At 46.3% G+C, this 18126-nt stretch overlaps 1 protein-coding gene across 1 annotated transcript in view; it reads left to right on the top strand.

Annotated features, from left to right (window-relative positions):
- The window catches only part of C6H5orf15 (chromosome 6 C5orf15 homolog), a 47268-nt gene extending 32030 nt beyond the window's left edge, over window positions 1-15238 (top strand). The window contains exons 2-3 of the mRNA XM_063928699.1: window positions 3869-4503; window positions 13741-15238. Of these exons, the coding sequence (XP_063784769.1) occupies window positions 3869-4503; window positions 13741-13872 (767 nt within the window). The 3' untranslated portion in view covers window positions 13873-15238. The remainder of the gene's footprint in view (window positions 1-3868; window positions 4504-13740) is intronic.
- The last annotated feature ends 2888 nt before the right edge of the window (window positions 15239-18126 follow it).

Genomic DNA, 18126 nt, shown 5'->3' with positions numbered 1-18126 from the left:
GATAGCGATGCACGGCCCCGTGCATCGCTATTGTCGGTGCTAGATTGCTCAATTCACCCGCTGGGTGAAATGAGCGCCCCCCGTCTTCTCCCGCACGCTCAGCACATATCACGCTGTGCTGAGTGGGGGGAGTGGTGTGAGTGATGTGAGTGATGTGTGCTGAGCGGTTCGCTCAGCACACATCTCTCCCCAAATCGGGCCGTGAGTACGGCCCTTTAGCCATACAGACTAGCAATCTACAGTTCCAATTTATCTGTGAAATTAAACATGTTGAAAAATCTGAACAATTCCAATCGATTTGTGTTATCTGTTAACTCCATACATTGCAAATTTAAGCCCCATACACATTACCCGATCCCCGCCGATGCCGATATTGGCAGCGGCGGGGAAGCCAGCATCGGCAAGTGCATACACTATTGCCAATGCGGCCGGGACAGGCAGCGACGGCAGGGGGGAACAACGACCATGCTGCAGCATGGCTGTCGTTAACGAGGACCTCCCTCGTTCAGACGAGGGAGGTGGTCGTTAACAATGCGCGGGAGCCAGACACTGGACGATATTGTGAAAGATCTCGCTCAGATTGGCCCTTCTGAGCGAGATCTTTCACTTTCTCATCGAGTGTGTATGGGACTTTATTGACATAATAGTCTGCAAATTGCCCCAATCGATTGCTGATGTATGTTCCCCTTAAGCTATGTGTTTAGCCCCGTACACACAGGGAGATGTGTGCTGAGCGAGGGGGGGGCTTATTTCACACAGCGGTAGCGACGAACGGGGCTGTGCATCACTATCGCTATGGGCATACACACAGCAATCTACTGCTTAGAAATTAAGCACGGATCCCTAAGAATGTAAGCACAGATCTGTGTGTGTACCCCCCCCCCCCCCCTTTACACCTTAAACTGACCATACACCTACAATCTGTAATCTCTGTAGCAAATAAGCCTATCATCACTCATGTGCAAGGCTGAAGGTTGAGAAACAGATCCCATTGCTATTTTTTTTTTCTTTTGTACATAGGGGGTAATTCAGAGGTGATCGAAGCAGCAAATTTGTTAGCAGTTGGGCAAAACCATGTGCACTGCTGGGGGGGGGGGGGGGGAGATATAACATTTGCAGAGTTAGATTTGGGTGAGTTATTTTGTTTCTGTGCAGGGTAAATACTGGCTGCTTTATTTTTACACTGCAATTTAGATTGCAGTTTGAACACACCCCACCCAAATCTAACTCTCTCTGCACATGTTGTATCTGCCCCCCCTGCAGTGCACATGGTTTTGCCCAACTGCTAACAAATTTTCTGCTGCGATCAACTCTGAATTAGGCCCCTAATGATATATTTTTTAGATTGGAGCAGTGAATTAGATCTGTTGTAATTCTCTGAATGATAAATTATTGATCATTTGGATCGGAGTATAAAAGCTTGTTCACATTTCCTTACTGTAAGGGAGTCTGCATACCCTCCAACATTTTACACATAAAAATCGGTACAAATTAGGAAAGGGAGCGTGGCCATGGGTAAATGGTTGATTCTATTTCGGAGCGGGAGAAGGGACCTTCTGACGTTTCTAGGGGAGGAGACACGTCACCAGGGGGAGGAGCTACGGGCGAACAGGGTACCCGAAAAGTACCCTCGCGGGCTCGCTTCGCTCGCCACGCTTCGGGCTCGGTGGCTCGCTCCGCTTTGCTCGCCACCTGATTACTAAAGGTAATAGTTGGTGGCGTGGATAGTAGAGGAACTATCCCGCTGGCCTTGCTCCTCCCCCTTGTGTTGTGACTCCTCCCCCAGACGGAAAAGGTCCCTTAGCCCACTTGATTCTAGCATCTACCATGGGTAAATGGCCACGCCCCTTTCCCTATACTTTCAGTGGCAGTTTAGAGAGCCATAAAAAAGGTACTGTTCCTGCCAAAAAGGCACAGTTGGAGGGTATGAGCCTGGTGTTCAAATTAGCTCCTTTTTTCCAATATCTTATTATTTTATATGCAACAAATTGATGCAGGACCTGAATGTACTCGAACAAACGTTAGTCTGTGTCTTTTGTTACTGTGGCTTCAGTCATGCCAAATAGCTCCACTTGGTGCGCTAGGTCCTATGCAATTGCACCACTATTGCATCTTATTCGCTGGAGTGACAGAATGGTGTTTGCTAATACACTGAGCGGCTTGTTGCTTTATCTGTGATACTACAAAGATTTAAAATATAATGAATAATATGAAAATTCTTCCGCTCTCTGATCGTCTGTCGCACACCATATATGGTGTAAAGACGCCAAGTGTATGAAGACACAAATGGAAGGGGAATATAGAGCAAATGTTAAATTAATTCTGGTTGCTTACTTGAGAACAATCCTTTCTTGGCCCAATTGCCAGTGCCTGGTACCTGTATTATATTTTCCCATGTAAGCATCTCTGCCGGTTCTGAATGTTTAGAAATTAACTAGTTACCATACTGTCAACATAACCGTAATGTCAGTGCCTTCGGCTTTGCGTACCTAAACTGTGCAACACTTGACTTGCTCAGTCGGGCGCCGGTGCGCAAAGCCCTTGAATTCCCCCAAGAGAGGTGAGTAGCAGCTTTAGCTTTTTATTATGTAGGATTCCCTGTGAGTTGTGGGAATATATAATATACTGTATATTTATTATCTTGCTCATTTTCCTTGCCCTCTGCCCCTGGTGAAGATATTTGAAGAAAGTGAATGTTTGCTTAGTAATGTAAGCGTGCACTACACGCAGCTTAGAAGATACGTGGCAGTGTTCTATATATTGCAAGATTGTGCGCTGCTTGGTAGTTATAACAGCCTGCTATAGTATGTGTGTTGGAAGGGATTTTTGTTGTATATACATTACAACATCCTTGAAGATCCCATACAATGCTTTGTATTCAGTACTTACTGGCTGACTCAACAAAGTGGTAATTTTTCTTGCACAGTAAAGTAATGTTATGTCCTCTCCAATATGAAATGAGCTCTTGGGATGTGTATGGAGGTTTGCTCCTGTATGTCTATAGAACCCTTCTAGAGTAGAGGTTCTCACTTGGCTTCCAAACCTCTGTTTTCAATGAATTTACTGTGTATTCGGGATGTGGTCAGGATGCCGTGTCAGGACCCGTGTATTTATTGCAGGAGAGTTATAGGCCCGCTTCTCGCCCAAGGGGCCAGCCTCGCACCTTTTCCCAGGAGCCAGCCCCAGGCATAACAGTATTGTAAGGGTGAATTGTTTATACTGCAGTCTGATGGCAAAATGAGATTGCTTCTCTTTGTATTGGATGGCTCTCTGAAACATTGAATTTATGCTTAATGTAAGTCCTTTGATCAGTTAAAACTAGAGTGGTCAATCCCGGGAGCCAGGGATTTAGGCCAAAATTCGCCCGGGATTCAATCCTGGAATTGGAAGCTCCAATCCCGGGGATTGAGGGATCTGGTGGACCTTTAATGCCGGGCACCGTTGAACGTCCTTAGGACACTCAATGCTGCCTGGCTCCCTCTGGCTCTCCCTGCGCAGCGTGACCTGTGACTTTGAGCCTGTCAGCCGCTGCGCCGTCTGATAGGAAGCCAGCTATCACCAGCCACCGAGTGCAGATAAAGATTCCCACGCACCTGACTAGCTAGATTGGTGAGTTTTGTGCGGGGTGGGTGTAGAGAGGCGTGGGTTGACAGCCGGACACAGTTATAAAGCCACCCTAGTTAAAACAGTGAGATTTATTACTTGCCATGATCACTGTAGAATAATTGCATTTTTTTTTAATGCATTCATTCGTTTTCTATTCTGTATTCACCATTTATAATGTGGAACCAATTCGTGCAATGACCACCCAGGAAAATAATAAAATTTATAGGCTAATGCTGTTTTTTGTTTTTCTGTTTTCTTGTAGGCACCACAGAAACACCCACAGATTCTTCGAAAATGCCTGATAAAGCTTTTGTGAGCTCTGACATAATAAATATCACTAGCCCACCGACTGTCAAAAATGAAGTTCGTGAAATGCAAAGCAACTCCAGCGGCACAACCACAGTAACGACTCCTAAAAAGATGACCTCTGTGCAAAACAACATCCCAATACAAAATAACAGCACACCTCTGGTTACCGACAAGGCATTAAATTTGGCGACGTCCTCTTCCCTACTTGACAAACTTAAATCCTCCATTAAACCTGAACCATCTGAAGAACCAAATGTGGAAGAGGATCTCCTGTTTGACAAGAATACAGCCATTACAGCGCTGCCGTCCGAAAAGGACCCGGATTTGGAAGACGAAGACTATGCAGTTGAAAATGATGAGGATTTTGAGGCATCGAGAAATGCGGATACATTAACAAGCGATGACACACTCCCCAACGTCCGTGACAAGGAAACTATTGATGCTGATTACGATGAAGATGCCGGTGACTACGAGATTAAGACCAGTAATGACTCTGAAGCTGACGGAGACAGCCACTTCTTCCTACACATGGTGGTTATAGGATTAATAATCGCTGTAGTGTACATTGCCTACCACAACAAACGCAAGGTATGGATCCTTTTTCTTGGCGTTCACGGAATTAGAGTAGGATGGAGACAAACTCCGGCACTGGTAAATAGATTGGGGTCTATTCATGAAGCAGTGAAAAGTGAGGAGAAGATGCCCTTGGCAACCAATCAGCTGCAACGTATAATTTTTATAGAATGCACTTTATAAATGTTATTGCAACACTGGTTGCCGTGGGCAACTTCTCCACTAGCTCACTTCTCCACTCTTTTCACGGCTTCATGAATAGACCCCATTGTCATTTATGCCTATGTTAGACTCCTAAAACAAGTCCATTATCCGGTAAGAGGTTCCTGTTTCCTGCGCACAGCAGGACGGAATTGCAACCAGTAATTGCCGGTCCAACAGTGGACCAGTATATACGTTTTTTCTGCTGCGGGGTACACTGGGTTCTACAAGTCTGGACAATGGGGTGTAGAGTAGGATCTTGATCCGAGGCACCAACAGGCTCAAAGCTTTGACCTTCTTCCCAAGATGCATAGCGCCGCCTCCTATATCACCCCGCCTCCCAGCACAGGAGCTCAGTTTGTCGGTGCTGCAGTAAGCAGGCACTTAACAGAGGGGCTGCTCCAAGCAGCCCTGAGAAAAGCTTTTTATGAGGTAAAAAGTGAAGACTTCAAGTGCAGCAGCGGGGGTAAATGTCTTGTGACATTCACTGCTGCAGCTCCAGCTCTCCCCAGCGGCGCTGTACACTCCCGAGCCCTTGTTGCCGGGTACCTGCAGCGGAGGCTCCATTTTTATTCATGTTAGACACACACGGCTGGGGCTCTCCAGGATCGCGTGACTGCGCTTCGGGAGGTGGTAAGTGGGTCCCGCTCGCGGGACCCGGTCTTTATCGCGATCCGGCGCGGTCAGTGGGAGGCGGGCCGCGCGTGCTGGCGGTGGACACAGGCGATCCCACTACATCACCAGGGCATGGGCGCAGGTCAGGTTTTTTCTTAAAACCGATTTTAATATCGCCCACAGTACCCGGTGGTTTTGCCAGCAAGGGGGATAAGGCTTATACCAGAAGCCCCTCCTCCAGCCCCAGGGCGCCATTTCAAGCAAGTGTTCCCGCCCTGGAGCTGCATCTCTGTCTTTTCCTCACTCCCTGTCAGTGTCTGCAGCGCCATTACTCCTCAGCTCACTGTTCCTGGGACTGCTTGGGCAAATCCTCCTATGTAAAGCTGCCTGGTTGTCAGCGCTGTGACTTTACATGACACTTAAAAATATTCTACCTGCCTTTTTAGTCAGTGTTAGTAAGAAAGAGTGCATTTAGTCAGGGGTTTATAGTACACTTACCCTGTGATATACATCCAGTTTCTTACTGTGTAGTGTTATATCTATTGACTATATAGCTGTGTAAGCTAGTCCAGTGCAGTATTATTGTCAGTAATAACCTCTGCATTGTACAAACTGTGACTTTCTGTGTGTGCATTGATAGCTGAGTGGTGTCCATTTCGTGTCTTTCACTCAACCTGCTATCCCTATATTCTATAACCTGAGGGAGGGGGCTTGGTGCGTCAGGTGTTATTTAATATAGGATTTTCACAAAGATATACTGTATTACGTATTTTTCTCTGTGATTTAGTCACCATATCTCTCCTTCATCTCTGCTGGTGCTGACTACACTGCGCAGAGGTTTGGGTTTAGGGATCCAAGTTGATCGCAGCAGGATTTTTGTTCGCAATTGGGCAAAACCATGTGCACTGCAGGGGAGGCAGATATAACATGTGCAGAGAGAGTTAGATTTGGGTGGGGTGTGTTCAATCTGCAATCTAATTTGCAGTGTAAAAATAAAGCAGCCAGTATTTACCCTGCACAGAAATAAAATAACCCACCCAAATCTAACTCTTTCTGCACATGTTATATCTGCCTCCCCTGCTGTGCACATGGTTTTGCTCAATTGCTATCAAAAATCCTGCTGTGATCAACTTTGAATTACCCCTGTGTTACCTCATACTGCAAGTTATATCATGTCTGCTTCTGAGGGTAACGGTTCTGGGGCGGAACACACTGCTGGTGTTGCTGAAGCCACAGGCACATATGGGGAGAATATAGCAGCTGTGGGCTCTGGTTCTGGGGGCTCCTTGCCCCCCAGTGGGACTGTGGCAACGGAGGCACATACTGACCCTCCGTGAGCTGCTTTTTCCACGCTTCTGCATACGCTAGTTTATAAACTGACACCCCCAATGCCGGTACAACCGTATGTGGGCCCTGCAGCTAACCCGCCGTGGGCGGACGATTTATCTGCTCAATTAAAGAAGTTGAACCAGTCCCTGACTACTAAAAAGTCTGACCAATGCTCGCCTAAATCCAAGAGGTCCTCTAAGCGAGCGCTCGTCTCCTCACAATCCACTGCTGTCACTGACATCTCGTCTGATGAAGACAGCACATACACTGACCCCACAGGTTCTGACTCAGATACGGCTGATGGGGAGGGTAGTTCACATGTGGATGTTCCTGATCTTTTGGAGGCTAGTAAGTTAATTCTGCAGATTACGGATGATCCCGAGCCATCCGTTCCTGCTAAGAAACCAGATAGGTTCAAGCGTCAGAAGGTGATTAAACAAGTTTTACCTCACTCTGACCACCTAGTGGATATACGTCAGGAACCCTGGCAAAGCCCAGGTACGAAGTTTGTGCCTCAAAAGAAGATGCTGGCTCGCTATCCCCTCATGCCAGAGCTGTCTAAGAATTGGGAAACGCCTCCTCCAGTAGACTCGCATGTGGCTAGGATAGTGGTTTCCTCAGCTCTACCTGTCACCACCGTCACGTCTCTAAAAGAGCCTACGGATAAACGTGTCGAGGGTTGTCTAAAAGCGATTTACACCCTCACGGGTGCTGCACAAAGGCCCACTATTGCAGCTACATCGGCGGCAGAGGCTATTGAAGCATGGGCCTTGGAGTTAGAAGCTGAAATCTCCTCTGACCATGCTAGAAAATGCTTGTCATATATTGTCACAGCTTCTCGCTATATTAAAGAGGCGGCTTCTGATGCCGGTATCCTAGCAGCCAAGGCCTCTACTACATCAATCCTGGCTCGCAAGATATTGTGGCTGAGATCCTGGTCTGTGCATCTGGACTCTAGAAAAACCTTGGAGGTACTTCCTTTCAAGGGGGATATTCTGTTTGGGGAGGACTTAAATAAGATAGTGGCTGCCAAAACTGCCTGTCTGCAAAGGCACGTCCATTCGCCCCTTTCGTCCTTCAGGTAAAGCAAAAGGTCAGGCGTACCATAAGCAGGCCCGCACTTCCAAACCTGGTAAGCCGAAGCCCAAAAGAGCCTGGGCTGCCCGTCAGCTAGCAGCCAAGACCGATAAGCCTGCCGCATGACGGGGCGGGCCTCCCCCTGAGAAATCCCAGGGTGGGGGGCCGGCTTCTCGGGTATACCCAGGAATGGTTGAAGACCACTTCAGATGCCTGGGTACGGGAAGTCGTCACTCGAGGTTACGCCATAGCCTTCAAAAACCGACCCCCTCATCGATTTTGCCAGACAGACGTCCCGTTGGACCAGACAAAGGCAAACACTCTGCATTCGATGGTACAGACCCTCCTGGATACAGGAGTCGTAGTACAGGTGCCTCTTGCTCAGAGGGGCCGGGGGTACTATTCTCCGCTGTTTCTAGTCCCGAAATCTAATGGGTCCTCCTGGCCCATTCTCAACCTCAAGGTACTGAACAAGTTTGTGAAGGTTTCCAAGTTCCGTATGGAAACCCTTCGCTCTATAGTTCTGGCCTTGGAACCTGGGGACTACATGGTCTCCCTGGACATACAGGATGCTTACCTGCATATTCCTATAGCAGTGTCACATCAACAATACCTGAGGTTCGCTATTGGCAACCTCCATTACCAGTTTTGGGCGTTACTTTTTGGTTTAACAACGGCTCCGCGAGTCTTCACCAAAGTTATGGCGGTGATGACGGTGGTACTCCGCCGTCAAGGGGTCAGGATACTGCCGTATCTGGACGACTTGTTAATCCTGGCAAATTCCCCAGATCTTCTCCTGCGTCATCTGGATATGACGGTCCGGTTTCTACAAGCCCATGGGTGGCTCATCAACTGGAAGAAATCCTCCCTGGTCCCTGCTTAGAGCATGGTGCATCTGGGAGCGCTGTTGGACACTCGCAACCAGAGGTTGTTCTTGTCTCAGGAGAAAGTCCTGAAACTTCAGGACAGGATTCGTTGCTTCCTTTCTCGTCCGCAAGTGTCGATACATTCGGCAATGCAGGTGCTGGGCCTCATGGTATCAGCATTAGACATGGTGGAGTATGCTCAATTCCATTCTCGCCCCCTCCAGAAGCTGATTCTAGCCAAGTGGGACGGCCTGCCTCACCAGATCAGGTCTCAAATGATCTTTGACTCCAGAGGTCCGTCTGTTGCTGCTGTGGTGGCTCCAGGACCGACAATTGTGCAGAGGCCGTCCCTTCTGGATATCCAACTGGGTCCTGTTGACGACAGATGCCAGTCTAAGAGGTTGGGGCGTGGTGCTGGAGCAGCACTCCTTGCAGGGTCGGTGGACCAAGGAGGAATCTCTCCTCTCGATCAACATTCTGGAATTGCGGGCAGTCTTCAATGCGTTGAACCTAGCCCAGCATTTGATTCAGAACCGTCCTGTTCAAGTACAGTCGGACAACGCCACCACAGTGGCTTACATAAATCATCAAGGCGGCAATCGAAGCCGTTTGGCAATGAAGAAAGCCTCACGGATTCTACGTTGGGCAGAACGCCATCTACCGGCAATATCGGCAATATTCATTCCGGGAGTCCTGAATTGGGAAGCAGACTCTCAGTAGTCAGGACGTGCATGCCGGCGAGTGGGGCCTCCATCCAGAAGTGTTTCAACTCCTCGTGGAAAGGTGGGGTCTTCCAGTTGTGGATATGATGGCGTCTCGACACAATCACAAGGTTCCGTTCTTCGGAGCAAGGACAAGGGATCCTCAAGCAACATTCGTGGATGCGTTGGCAGTGCCGTGGAGGTTTTGGCTGCCGTACGTGTTCCCTCCGGTGTCACTCCTGCCCAGGGTAATTCGGAAGTTCAAGCAAGAAAAAGGAAATCTGCTTCTCATAGCTCCGGCGTGGCCCAGACGGCACTGGTTCTCAGACCTGCAAGGCCTGTCGTCAGAGCGCCCACTTCTACTTCCACAACGCCCAGACCTCCTCGTTCAGGGCCCCTGTGTCTACCAGGACCTAGCCCGGCTGTCTTTGACGGCGTGGCTCTTGAAGCTTCCGTCTTAAGAGCTAAGGGTTTTTCTGAAGAGGTCATTAAAACTATGTTGCGGGCCCGGAAACCGGCCTCTGCTCGGATTTATCATCGGGTCTGGCATTCCTACTTTGTTTGGTGCGCATCTAACCATTATGACGCTTCCAAGTTTAGTACAGCCAAACTTTTGGCTTTTCTACAGCAGGGCCTAGATTTAGGCCTGTCTGGCCTCCCTCAAGGTTCATATTTCTGCCTTGTCGGTGTGGTTTCAGAGAAAAATTGCGACTTTACTTGATGGTTATACTTTCACTCCTGATGTTTTACTTTCCAACCTCCCTATGTCCCGCCTGTGGCTCCTTGGGACTTGTCGGTGGTTTTGGAGGCGTTACAAGAGTCTCCATTTGAACCTCTTGGTTCAGCTGACCTTAAGTGGCTTTCCCTTAAGGTGGTGTTTCTGTTGGTTATTGCCTCTGCTAGAAGAGTGCCGTATTTGGGTGCCTTGTCTTGTAGTTCCCCATATCTGATTTTTCACCGTGACCGGGCGGTTCTTAGGACTCATCCCAGATATTTGCCTAAGGTGGTTTCTTCGTTCCACCTTAATCAGGAGATTGTGGTTCCAGCTTTTGTCTCTCCTGATTTGTCTCCCAAAGAGCGGTCTTTGGATGTGGTACGGGCTCTCCGTATCTATGTGAAGAGAACTGCTTCTATTCGAAAGTCTGATTCTCTTTGTTTTGTTTGGATTTCACAAACGTGGCTGGCCTGCTCACAAGCAGACCCTGGCCAGGTGGATCAGAATGGTGATTGCGCATGCTTATGTGAAGGCTGGTCTGTCAGCTCCTGTTCACATTACGGCCCATTCTACTCGGTCTGTTGGACCTTCTTGGGCGGCCCAACGTGGTGCGACCCTTGGTCCTCCGGGAACACGTTCATAAGGTTCTATGCTTTCGATACTGCCGCTTCCCAGGATGCTTCCTTTGGACGCCGGGTTCTTGTGCCCGCTACAGTGCGTCCCCTCCCATAAGGAACTGCTTTAGGACATCCCCATTGTCCAGACTTGTGGAGCCCAGTGTACCCCGCAGCAGAAAACGAGTTTTATGGTAAGAACTTACCCTTGTTAAAACTCTTTTTGCGAGGTACACTGGGCTCCACAAGGCGCCCACCCTGACGCACTTAGCTTCTTTGGGTTGATATGGTATTAGCCGCTGACACTTCTCTTGTCGTGAGAGTGTGGTGTATGTGGCTACTAACCGTTGTCATCTCTTTTCCTGCTACTACATTGGGCTGGTTAACTAAACTGAGCTCCTGTGCTGGGAGGCGGGGTGATATAGGAGGCGGCGCTATGCATCTTGGAAAGAAGGTCAAAGCTTTGAGCCTGTTGGTGCCTCGGATCAAGATCCTACTCTACACCCCATTGTCCAGACTTGTGGAGCCCAGTGTACCTCGCAGAAAGTTTTAACAATCACAGCTGCGCCTCTGTACGTACACACAGTGGGGAAGATGTATTAACCTGGAGAAGGGATAAAGCAGTGGTAAGTGGAAGGTGATAACGATAGTTAGGAGCTGATTGGCTGGTGCGTTATCACCCTGCACTTATCACTGCTTTATCACTTTTCCAGGCTTAATACATCTGCCCCACTGTAACACATCTGTGTACAAGTTGAGAAATTTTCATAAACGTGCAGTATCAAGATTGCACATTGGCGATTCGTGCGACCTTGTGTTGGACTTTTGTGATTTTCATGTTGCTGCTTATGAGAATGTTTTTGTGAGGTGCTGTTGTACTCCTAAGGCGATTTCCCCCACCTACACTCATTTTCGTCACTTATCACGTGTTAACGCATGTGTTTCATGGTATGTCTATTTTATATGACCTCCTGGATGAAATAATGAAGTTTTATTAATTTGTAAAGTGCTGATTAACCCGTGCCCCCTGACTAGAGGCCCTATCTCTGACCTTTGCTGGGATAAACTGAAGTTAACCAATACATTTTTTGTAACCTTTATTATTTTTTTTATTGGGGTATTGGATGTTTTCTAAAGAAATTCAATACCCACTTAGCATGTAATTTGCATACAATGCTCTGTTCCCTGGTCCTCAGGACAATAAATAATCATTAGTACTGTCCCTGTAAGACTCAAAAATGGATTAATCTACATATGGGGACTATCCAGCATAAAGTCCATGGGGGGGTATTCAATTGTCCCTGATAATTTTTGTATAGAACAAAACTGGGTATCGTGCTATTCAATTATGCTCTGTTTTTTTTTCCATGTGAAAATACAAGTCCAGGAATTTATCCCAGATCTTATGTATGTTTGTGAAAAAACAGGGCTGATAGGGCAGGTGATTGGGGCAGGCGAAGCAAAATCCTCTAACTGCCAGCATCAGGGTCAATTGAATATCCCTGGGGGGTTCGGTTAGCCTCTGTAAATTACCACAGCTAATTGAATATCAACCATAGTCTGTTAGTTAAATATCATAAAGTTAGCTTGTAGGAAAGATTAGTGTTTAATGCAATGTATATTAACCTATAAAGTGTATACATAGTCGAGGCTGTACATCCATCTTGTTTATGTATAGCGGTAAGCATCTAATATTTGCAGGCATTGGTAATATTCACAACAGCAGTGGGTTTAGGGCTCTATTCATGAAGCAGTGAAAATTGTGGAGAAGTTGCCCATGGCAACTAATTAGCCGCTATGTATAATTTTATAGAATGTACTTTATAAATGTTACCGCAACACTGGTGCCATGGGCAACTTCACCACTGACTCGCATCTCCACTCTTTTCACTGCTTCATGAATAGACCCCTTAGGTTGGTCACAAATAGCCAGCCTCTTCGCTAGTCAACATTCAGGAATGCGTTAGTAGAGATAACGTCTCTATAAGAGAACGCATCTTAATGGACTGTGCTTGAAACATCTATGTAATTTGCCCCAATATACATATGTGTCCTCATACATCCAGCCTCAGTACGCCATGCAGTGCAGGATGTCTGTCACAAGTGAGCCGCCAGGTCTTCTGCAACTCTGCTAACGTTGGGCATCTTTTTCTGGCCAAAAAATGCATCTAAGTCACAACACACTGCGACTAGAACGCACGAGCAGACTGCTGATTAAGGGGGACATTTACTAAGCAGTGATAAGAGCGGAGAAGTGAGCCAGTGGAGAAGTTGCCCTATCAACCAATCAGCAGCTCTGTATCATTTTATAGTATGCAAATTATAGATGTTACTTCAGTGCTGATTGGTTGCCATGGGCAGCTTCTCCACTGGCTCACTTCTCCACTCTTATCACTGCTTAGTAAATGTCCCCCTTAGTTTGGTGTGCTGTGTGTGACTGAGTCTGTATATGAAGCACAACAGAACTTGTGTTGGAAAAAAGCTGCGGCGGCAGCTACATTGTAGCACTTCATATACAGATTCGGAGACTCATGGTGGGTACACACTGATAGATATATCTGCCGATCAATTGATCGGCAGATATATCTATGGACAGATCGGGCAGTGTGCTGCCCGATCCGTTGGGGACTGACTTCATGAACTGGGTGGGCGTGTACACACGCCCGCCCAGTTCAGCTGTCAATCACCGCCGGCTGCCGCAGCATGTGTACGGGCGGCCGACCGCCTGTACACACACAGCGATGCGCCAGTATATCGGTAGATATATTGGCCGTCGGCTGTGCTGCGGGGCCGATGCGATATGTCTGTGAACAACGGAGTTCAGACATATCGCCCGTGCACACTGGCCGACGGACCCGCGATATATCGGCTGTTCAATAGAACGGCCGATATATCGGCCAGTGTGTTCGGGCCTTCAGTCGCACACAGATATACAAGTATCCTATATCATATTGATCAGCAGTGTCCTGGTGCATCCTAGCGTTGCGAATAAGACACATTTTCATATTTCAGGTTTATCAAAGCTGCCGGTCTTCTGTGCCGTTGATGAACAGTCCGTTCACCCCCCTTGCTTCTTTCATGTATGGCGCCAGAGACATACGTGTGATGCTTACATGCACTGTTCTTTCTTACAGATATTCTTACTGATACAGAAGCGGAGGTGGCGGGACGGCCTTTGCTCAAAGAGCGCAGGCTATCGCCGCCTGGATCAGAACGTGAATGAAGCCATGCCCTCCCTTAAAATGACCAAGAATTATGTATTTTGAAGGACTTGAAGCAATAATAGTATCTTATTTGCCTTATTTAGGCCCCATTGCCATAAATCTTTTGAATGATTGAATAGCTCAGATTATTTTTTATTTAATTTTATTTTTCTTTAATAACAATGTAAATGTACTAAAATTTAGGACAATTCTGTATCCGCTATTCAGACGTGACAATCCTTTTTGTTTTCAGGCAGTGAACGTTTTCATTCGTTTTTTTTGCCATTTATTGTTTTGATGTGTGTTCATCTTGTATGTATGTACTTAGCAGTTTACCTTTTTTATGGTTTTGATTACACCAATAAGATAATTTGCACAAAGCCTGGAACTTGAACGGACATGTTTTTCTTTATAATTGACAATGGAGATGTTTGTTTGCCCCACACAATATACCTCCCGTGAAGGAACAGTCCTGCGCTGAACACCGCCTTTACTTACTGTATATAGGAGAGCGTGTCTATGGTTTTATAATGGGATTAAACACTTGACCACAGTTTTTCGGTCTCTAATAGTTTAGTCGCTGTGATGTATTAATGTGTTGTCCTGGCCAATGTTTTTCTGTCTGAGCAGAACGTCCTCAAAGACTGTCAATATGGAATTAATATTTCTTTACATTCGATTTCCAGATTAAGCAAATTGCAGTACTGACATTTAGTTCAGTATTTTTATTTTTATTAAGATTATAAAAGTAATAGTCTAAAACAACCCTGCCAACCTGTTGTGAAACTACACATCCCAGCATGCCCTGCCACAGTTTTAGCATCCGCTAACAACAAAATTGAGGCAAAGCATGCTGGGACTTGTAGTTTCACGACAGCTGGAGAGCCACGTGTTGGCCTGGTCTAAAACACAAAAAGCCCTCAAGTTTGTCATTATTAAGTCATTATTTGCTTTCTTTTGAGATCCCTGCTCAATGAACATCTTAAATTGCATAATGTAACACCGGTTTAAAGAGCAGCTTAGAAATACGTGGCTGTTTCACAAAGTAATTCATCGGGCTTACTCTGGAATGGTGCCAGTATGAAGAACAGGTGACACTGCCGGGTTGTGTAGTTTAGGCTGGCGTCGCAGTTTATTTAAATTGAAAACTGATAACTAATCGGTGATCATCACAAGTCGCTACTGTCAGGCCACCGTCTATGTTCAATATTCCGTTATAAGGGTATCCCTAAACCTAAAATAGAAGTCTGCTTATACAACATAAATGACATTGAAAAGTATACTTGCAAACGTTTCCAAAGCTTATCAGAAATAAGATACATTTGGGACGGGTAAGGGGGATAGTTTCCTACACACAGATCTAAATAAAAATGAAAAAAATAGTACGCAACATTGCAGTCACTCCTTGCCCCGACTTGGCTGATAACAGCACAAAGCTTGCACTTTGCTACATAGCAAGTGTAAATACCTTGTGCTATGTCTCCGGTTCTGTCATGTTTTCCATAGGGATCTGTGAGTGTTATCCGTAGCCTCTTTATGTTTAGCTGTTCGGTGTAGTAGCTCAGCCAGATGGTCGGACCTCTGTAGTGTATGACAACACCCATACAAAGGCGGTTTGGGTGGAACATCGAGCTCTAAGCTACATTAGCGCGGTCAGCTGAGGTGGTTGTCCAATCACATCTGCCCTGCTTCCCTTGAGACCTCTGATGGCTCCAGACTGGATGGTGATCAGCTGACTCTATGTACTCATTGGGCAGTTTGCGGCCAGTCTTATCCTCTGCGGCACATTGCCGCACGTGCAGAGCCCTGTAGGAAGCTTATCTTCTGGGTTTAGTGATACATCCATTAGAGAGTACAGTTCTGAATGTTATGGTCTCGGCTTTTTGTACCCTGGACCTCTGTCCCCAACTATATTTTTCTACATCTTATCCTGCTGAATGAACGAGTTTACGTTTAAAATAAATAAATGCAATAAAAACTCTGCTAATATATTGTTAATATTAAAACATTCTCACAGGTAATGTAAATAAGTTTAGAAAACATCAAGTGCCTCCTTAGTGACAAATGACATTCTATCCAGTGTCTAACTGGGGCATGAAGGACCCATCAGGGTAATGCAATGGTAGGGGGTCCTTGTTTAAGGTATATTGTCATCCAACAGAGGAGGTGTGGCCCGACACCACCGATGATTGGCTATCCACTGGACAAATCTTGTGGCAGTTTCTGTAGAAGCGAAGCTAGAACCCATGTTTATCAGTGGTCCTGCTCCACTAGTTATCCGACAGTTCTAATGGAATAACAGTGTACAGTTTGAGTGCACAATCTGGAACATGAGGGGGTGGAGCCCACCTGGAATGTCCCCTGTGCCCCAATGAGCCATAACACTGCTATTGCAAGGGATGTTGAGAGAACACCACCACGACTAATCGATGGCCAACGCAAGATGGGCCATCCCTCTGTAGGACTGGAAAATGAGGCTTTCATCTCTCATTTATATAGATTCCATGGGTGGAATTCCATTGTTTGAAAAGTCGGTTGTCCGTTTTTTCCTGTCTATTAGATAGGAAAAACAGAAACCCAACTGACTTTTCAAACAATTTAATACTCCCCCCCCCCCCCCCCCCCCCCCCCCCAATCAAAAATACTATTTTGATTAATATAATCCATGCACCTTTAATAGTGAAACACTTTGGATTTAGAGACTTTTGTGTCTAGGATCCTGTCTACAGACATTATGTGGCTGTACCCTCCCCATAGACTGTAATTGTGTATAGGAGAGGCCGGGACTTATTATTGTCAAATGGAAATACTGGTTCTAACCAGCAAAATGCTCCAACTGTGTGTGTGTGCGTTCTGTGTTTTATACTTGTTTTTCATTCTGAATCAACTGTTTGTATGACATTTTGTTATTAAATTGGTACTTACGATTATACATTGTTTTGGGCTTGTATTAATGTTGTTGACTGAAGAGTTTAGTGACTGTAATCTGAAAGGAAAACTAATGTATTTTATCACTCGGATCCAAATATTGTTTTATGGAAAGGAGAATTTTCATTAAAATGTTTTGGGTATTTTTCATGGTGTCCAAGAATGTGTTATTTCGCTGGAGGAGAAGTGTTTGACCTACCTGTGCAGTATGTTTGGGCTCTGGTCACCACCTAAATAAATACCTGCTGTCCCAATGTGGATATCCTCTTTTTTTAAGCAAAGATATATCATCAACCAGTAAAGGTCCTTCAAATGCAGATCTGAAATACACTGATTGGGTTGAAAAAATACATCATTTCGAAGCTGTGGATTTATACTGCCCATTCATCTATAGTCCATTCAGATTCAAACTGTGACTGCTTTGTTTAAACTAATATACATACTCGCCAAAACACTTTTTGGATGTCAACAGGTTTTTATGTAAATGTCAATGGGGAGACTGTCCACAAACCTCATCGGAGACCTCGTTAGTTAAAGTCTGTCTTCTCCAGACAATTACATGCTAATTGCTGTTCTTTGCCATCCCACACCTTGTCCCCATTATCTCCTGGGCAGTGTGTACGTGTAATAAGCACAGAACACGCAAGGTACAACATGAAAGGAGACTGTCAGCTACAGGTATCTTCTGGCCGGTTCATTTGCCTTCCTGACGATTTTGCATCACTGTTTCAGTATACTTGCTACCAGAGTGTACCTAACATTACCGTAATGCTGTGGTTCTCAACCTCACCCCTCAAGTTTTTCCAACAGGTTATGTTTTAGGGATGCCGATCTGTGGAAGCAGGTGGGGATAATTACTGAGCCAGCAAAATACATGAGCTCTCCAGTGCTTACAGGAAAACCACAAAACATGACTTGTTGGTACTCGAGTACTGGCATTGAGAATCCCTGCTATAATGGTTACTTGCCCACTTTTGTAAAAGCATTTCAGGGAGATTGTGAAAGCAACACCTATGCACAATGGGCCTAATTCAGACCTGATTGCTAGGCTGCGATTTTTGTGCAGCCTGCGATCAGGTCTGAACTGCGCATGCGTATGCACCGCAATCTGCAGGCACCTCGGTCCACAGCGACGGGATGGTGCGAGAAAAGCAATCGCACGGGTGATCGCAAGGTGACTGACAGGAAGAGGCTGTCTGTGGGTTGCAACTGACCGTTTTTAAGGAGTGTCCGGAGAAACGCAGGAGGGACCAGGCGTTTGGAGGGAGGGTTTCTGACGTCTGCCCTGGCACCGATCATCGCACTGGAAGAGTAAGCCCTGGGCTGTGCACAGACTGTACAAACTTCTGTGTTTGCAGCTCTCCTGCACATGCAATCCCACCTCTGCAC

This window comes from Pseudophryne corroboree, chromosome 6, assembly GCF_028390025.1.
Source record: "Pseudophryne corroboree isolate aPseCor3 chromosome 6, aPseCor3.hap2, whole genome shotgun sequence".
NCBI classification, from domain to species: Eukaryota; Metazoa; Chordata; class Amphibia; order Anura; family Myobatrachidae; genus Pseudophryne; species Pseudophryne corroboree.
The sequence above is the reverse complement of the archived record's forward strand: the minus strand, read 5'-3'. Positions and strand labels throughout refer to the sequence as shown.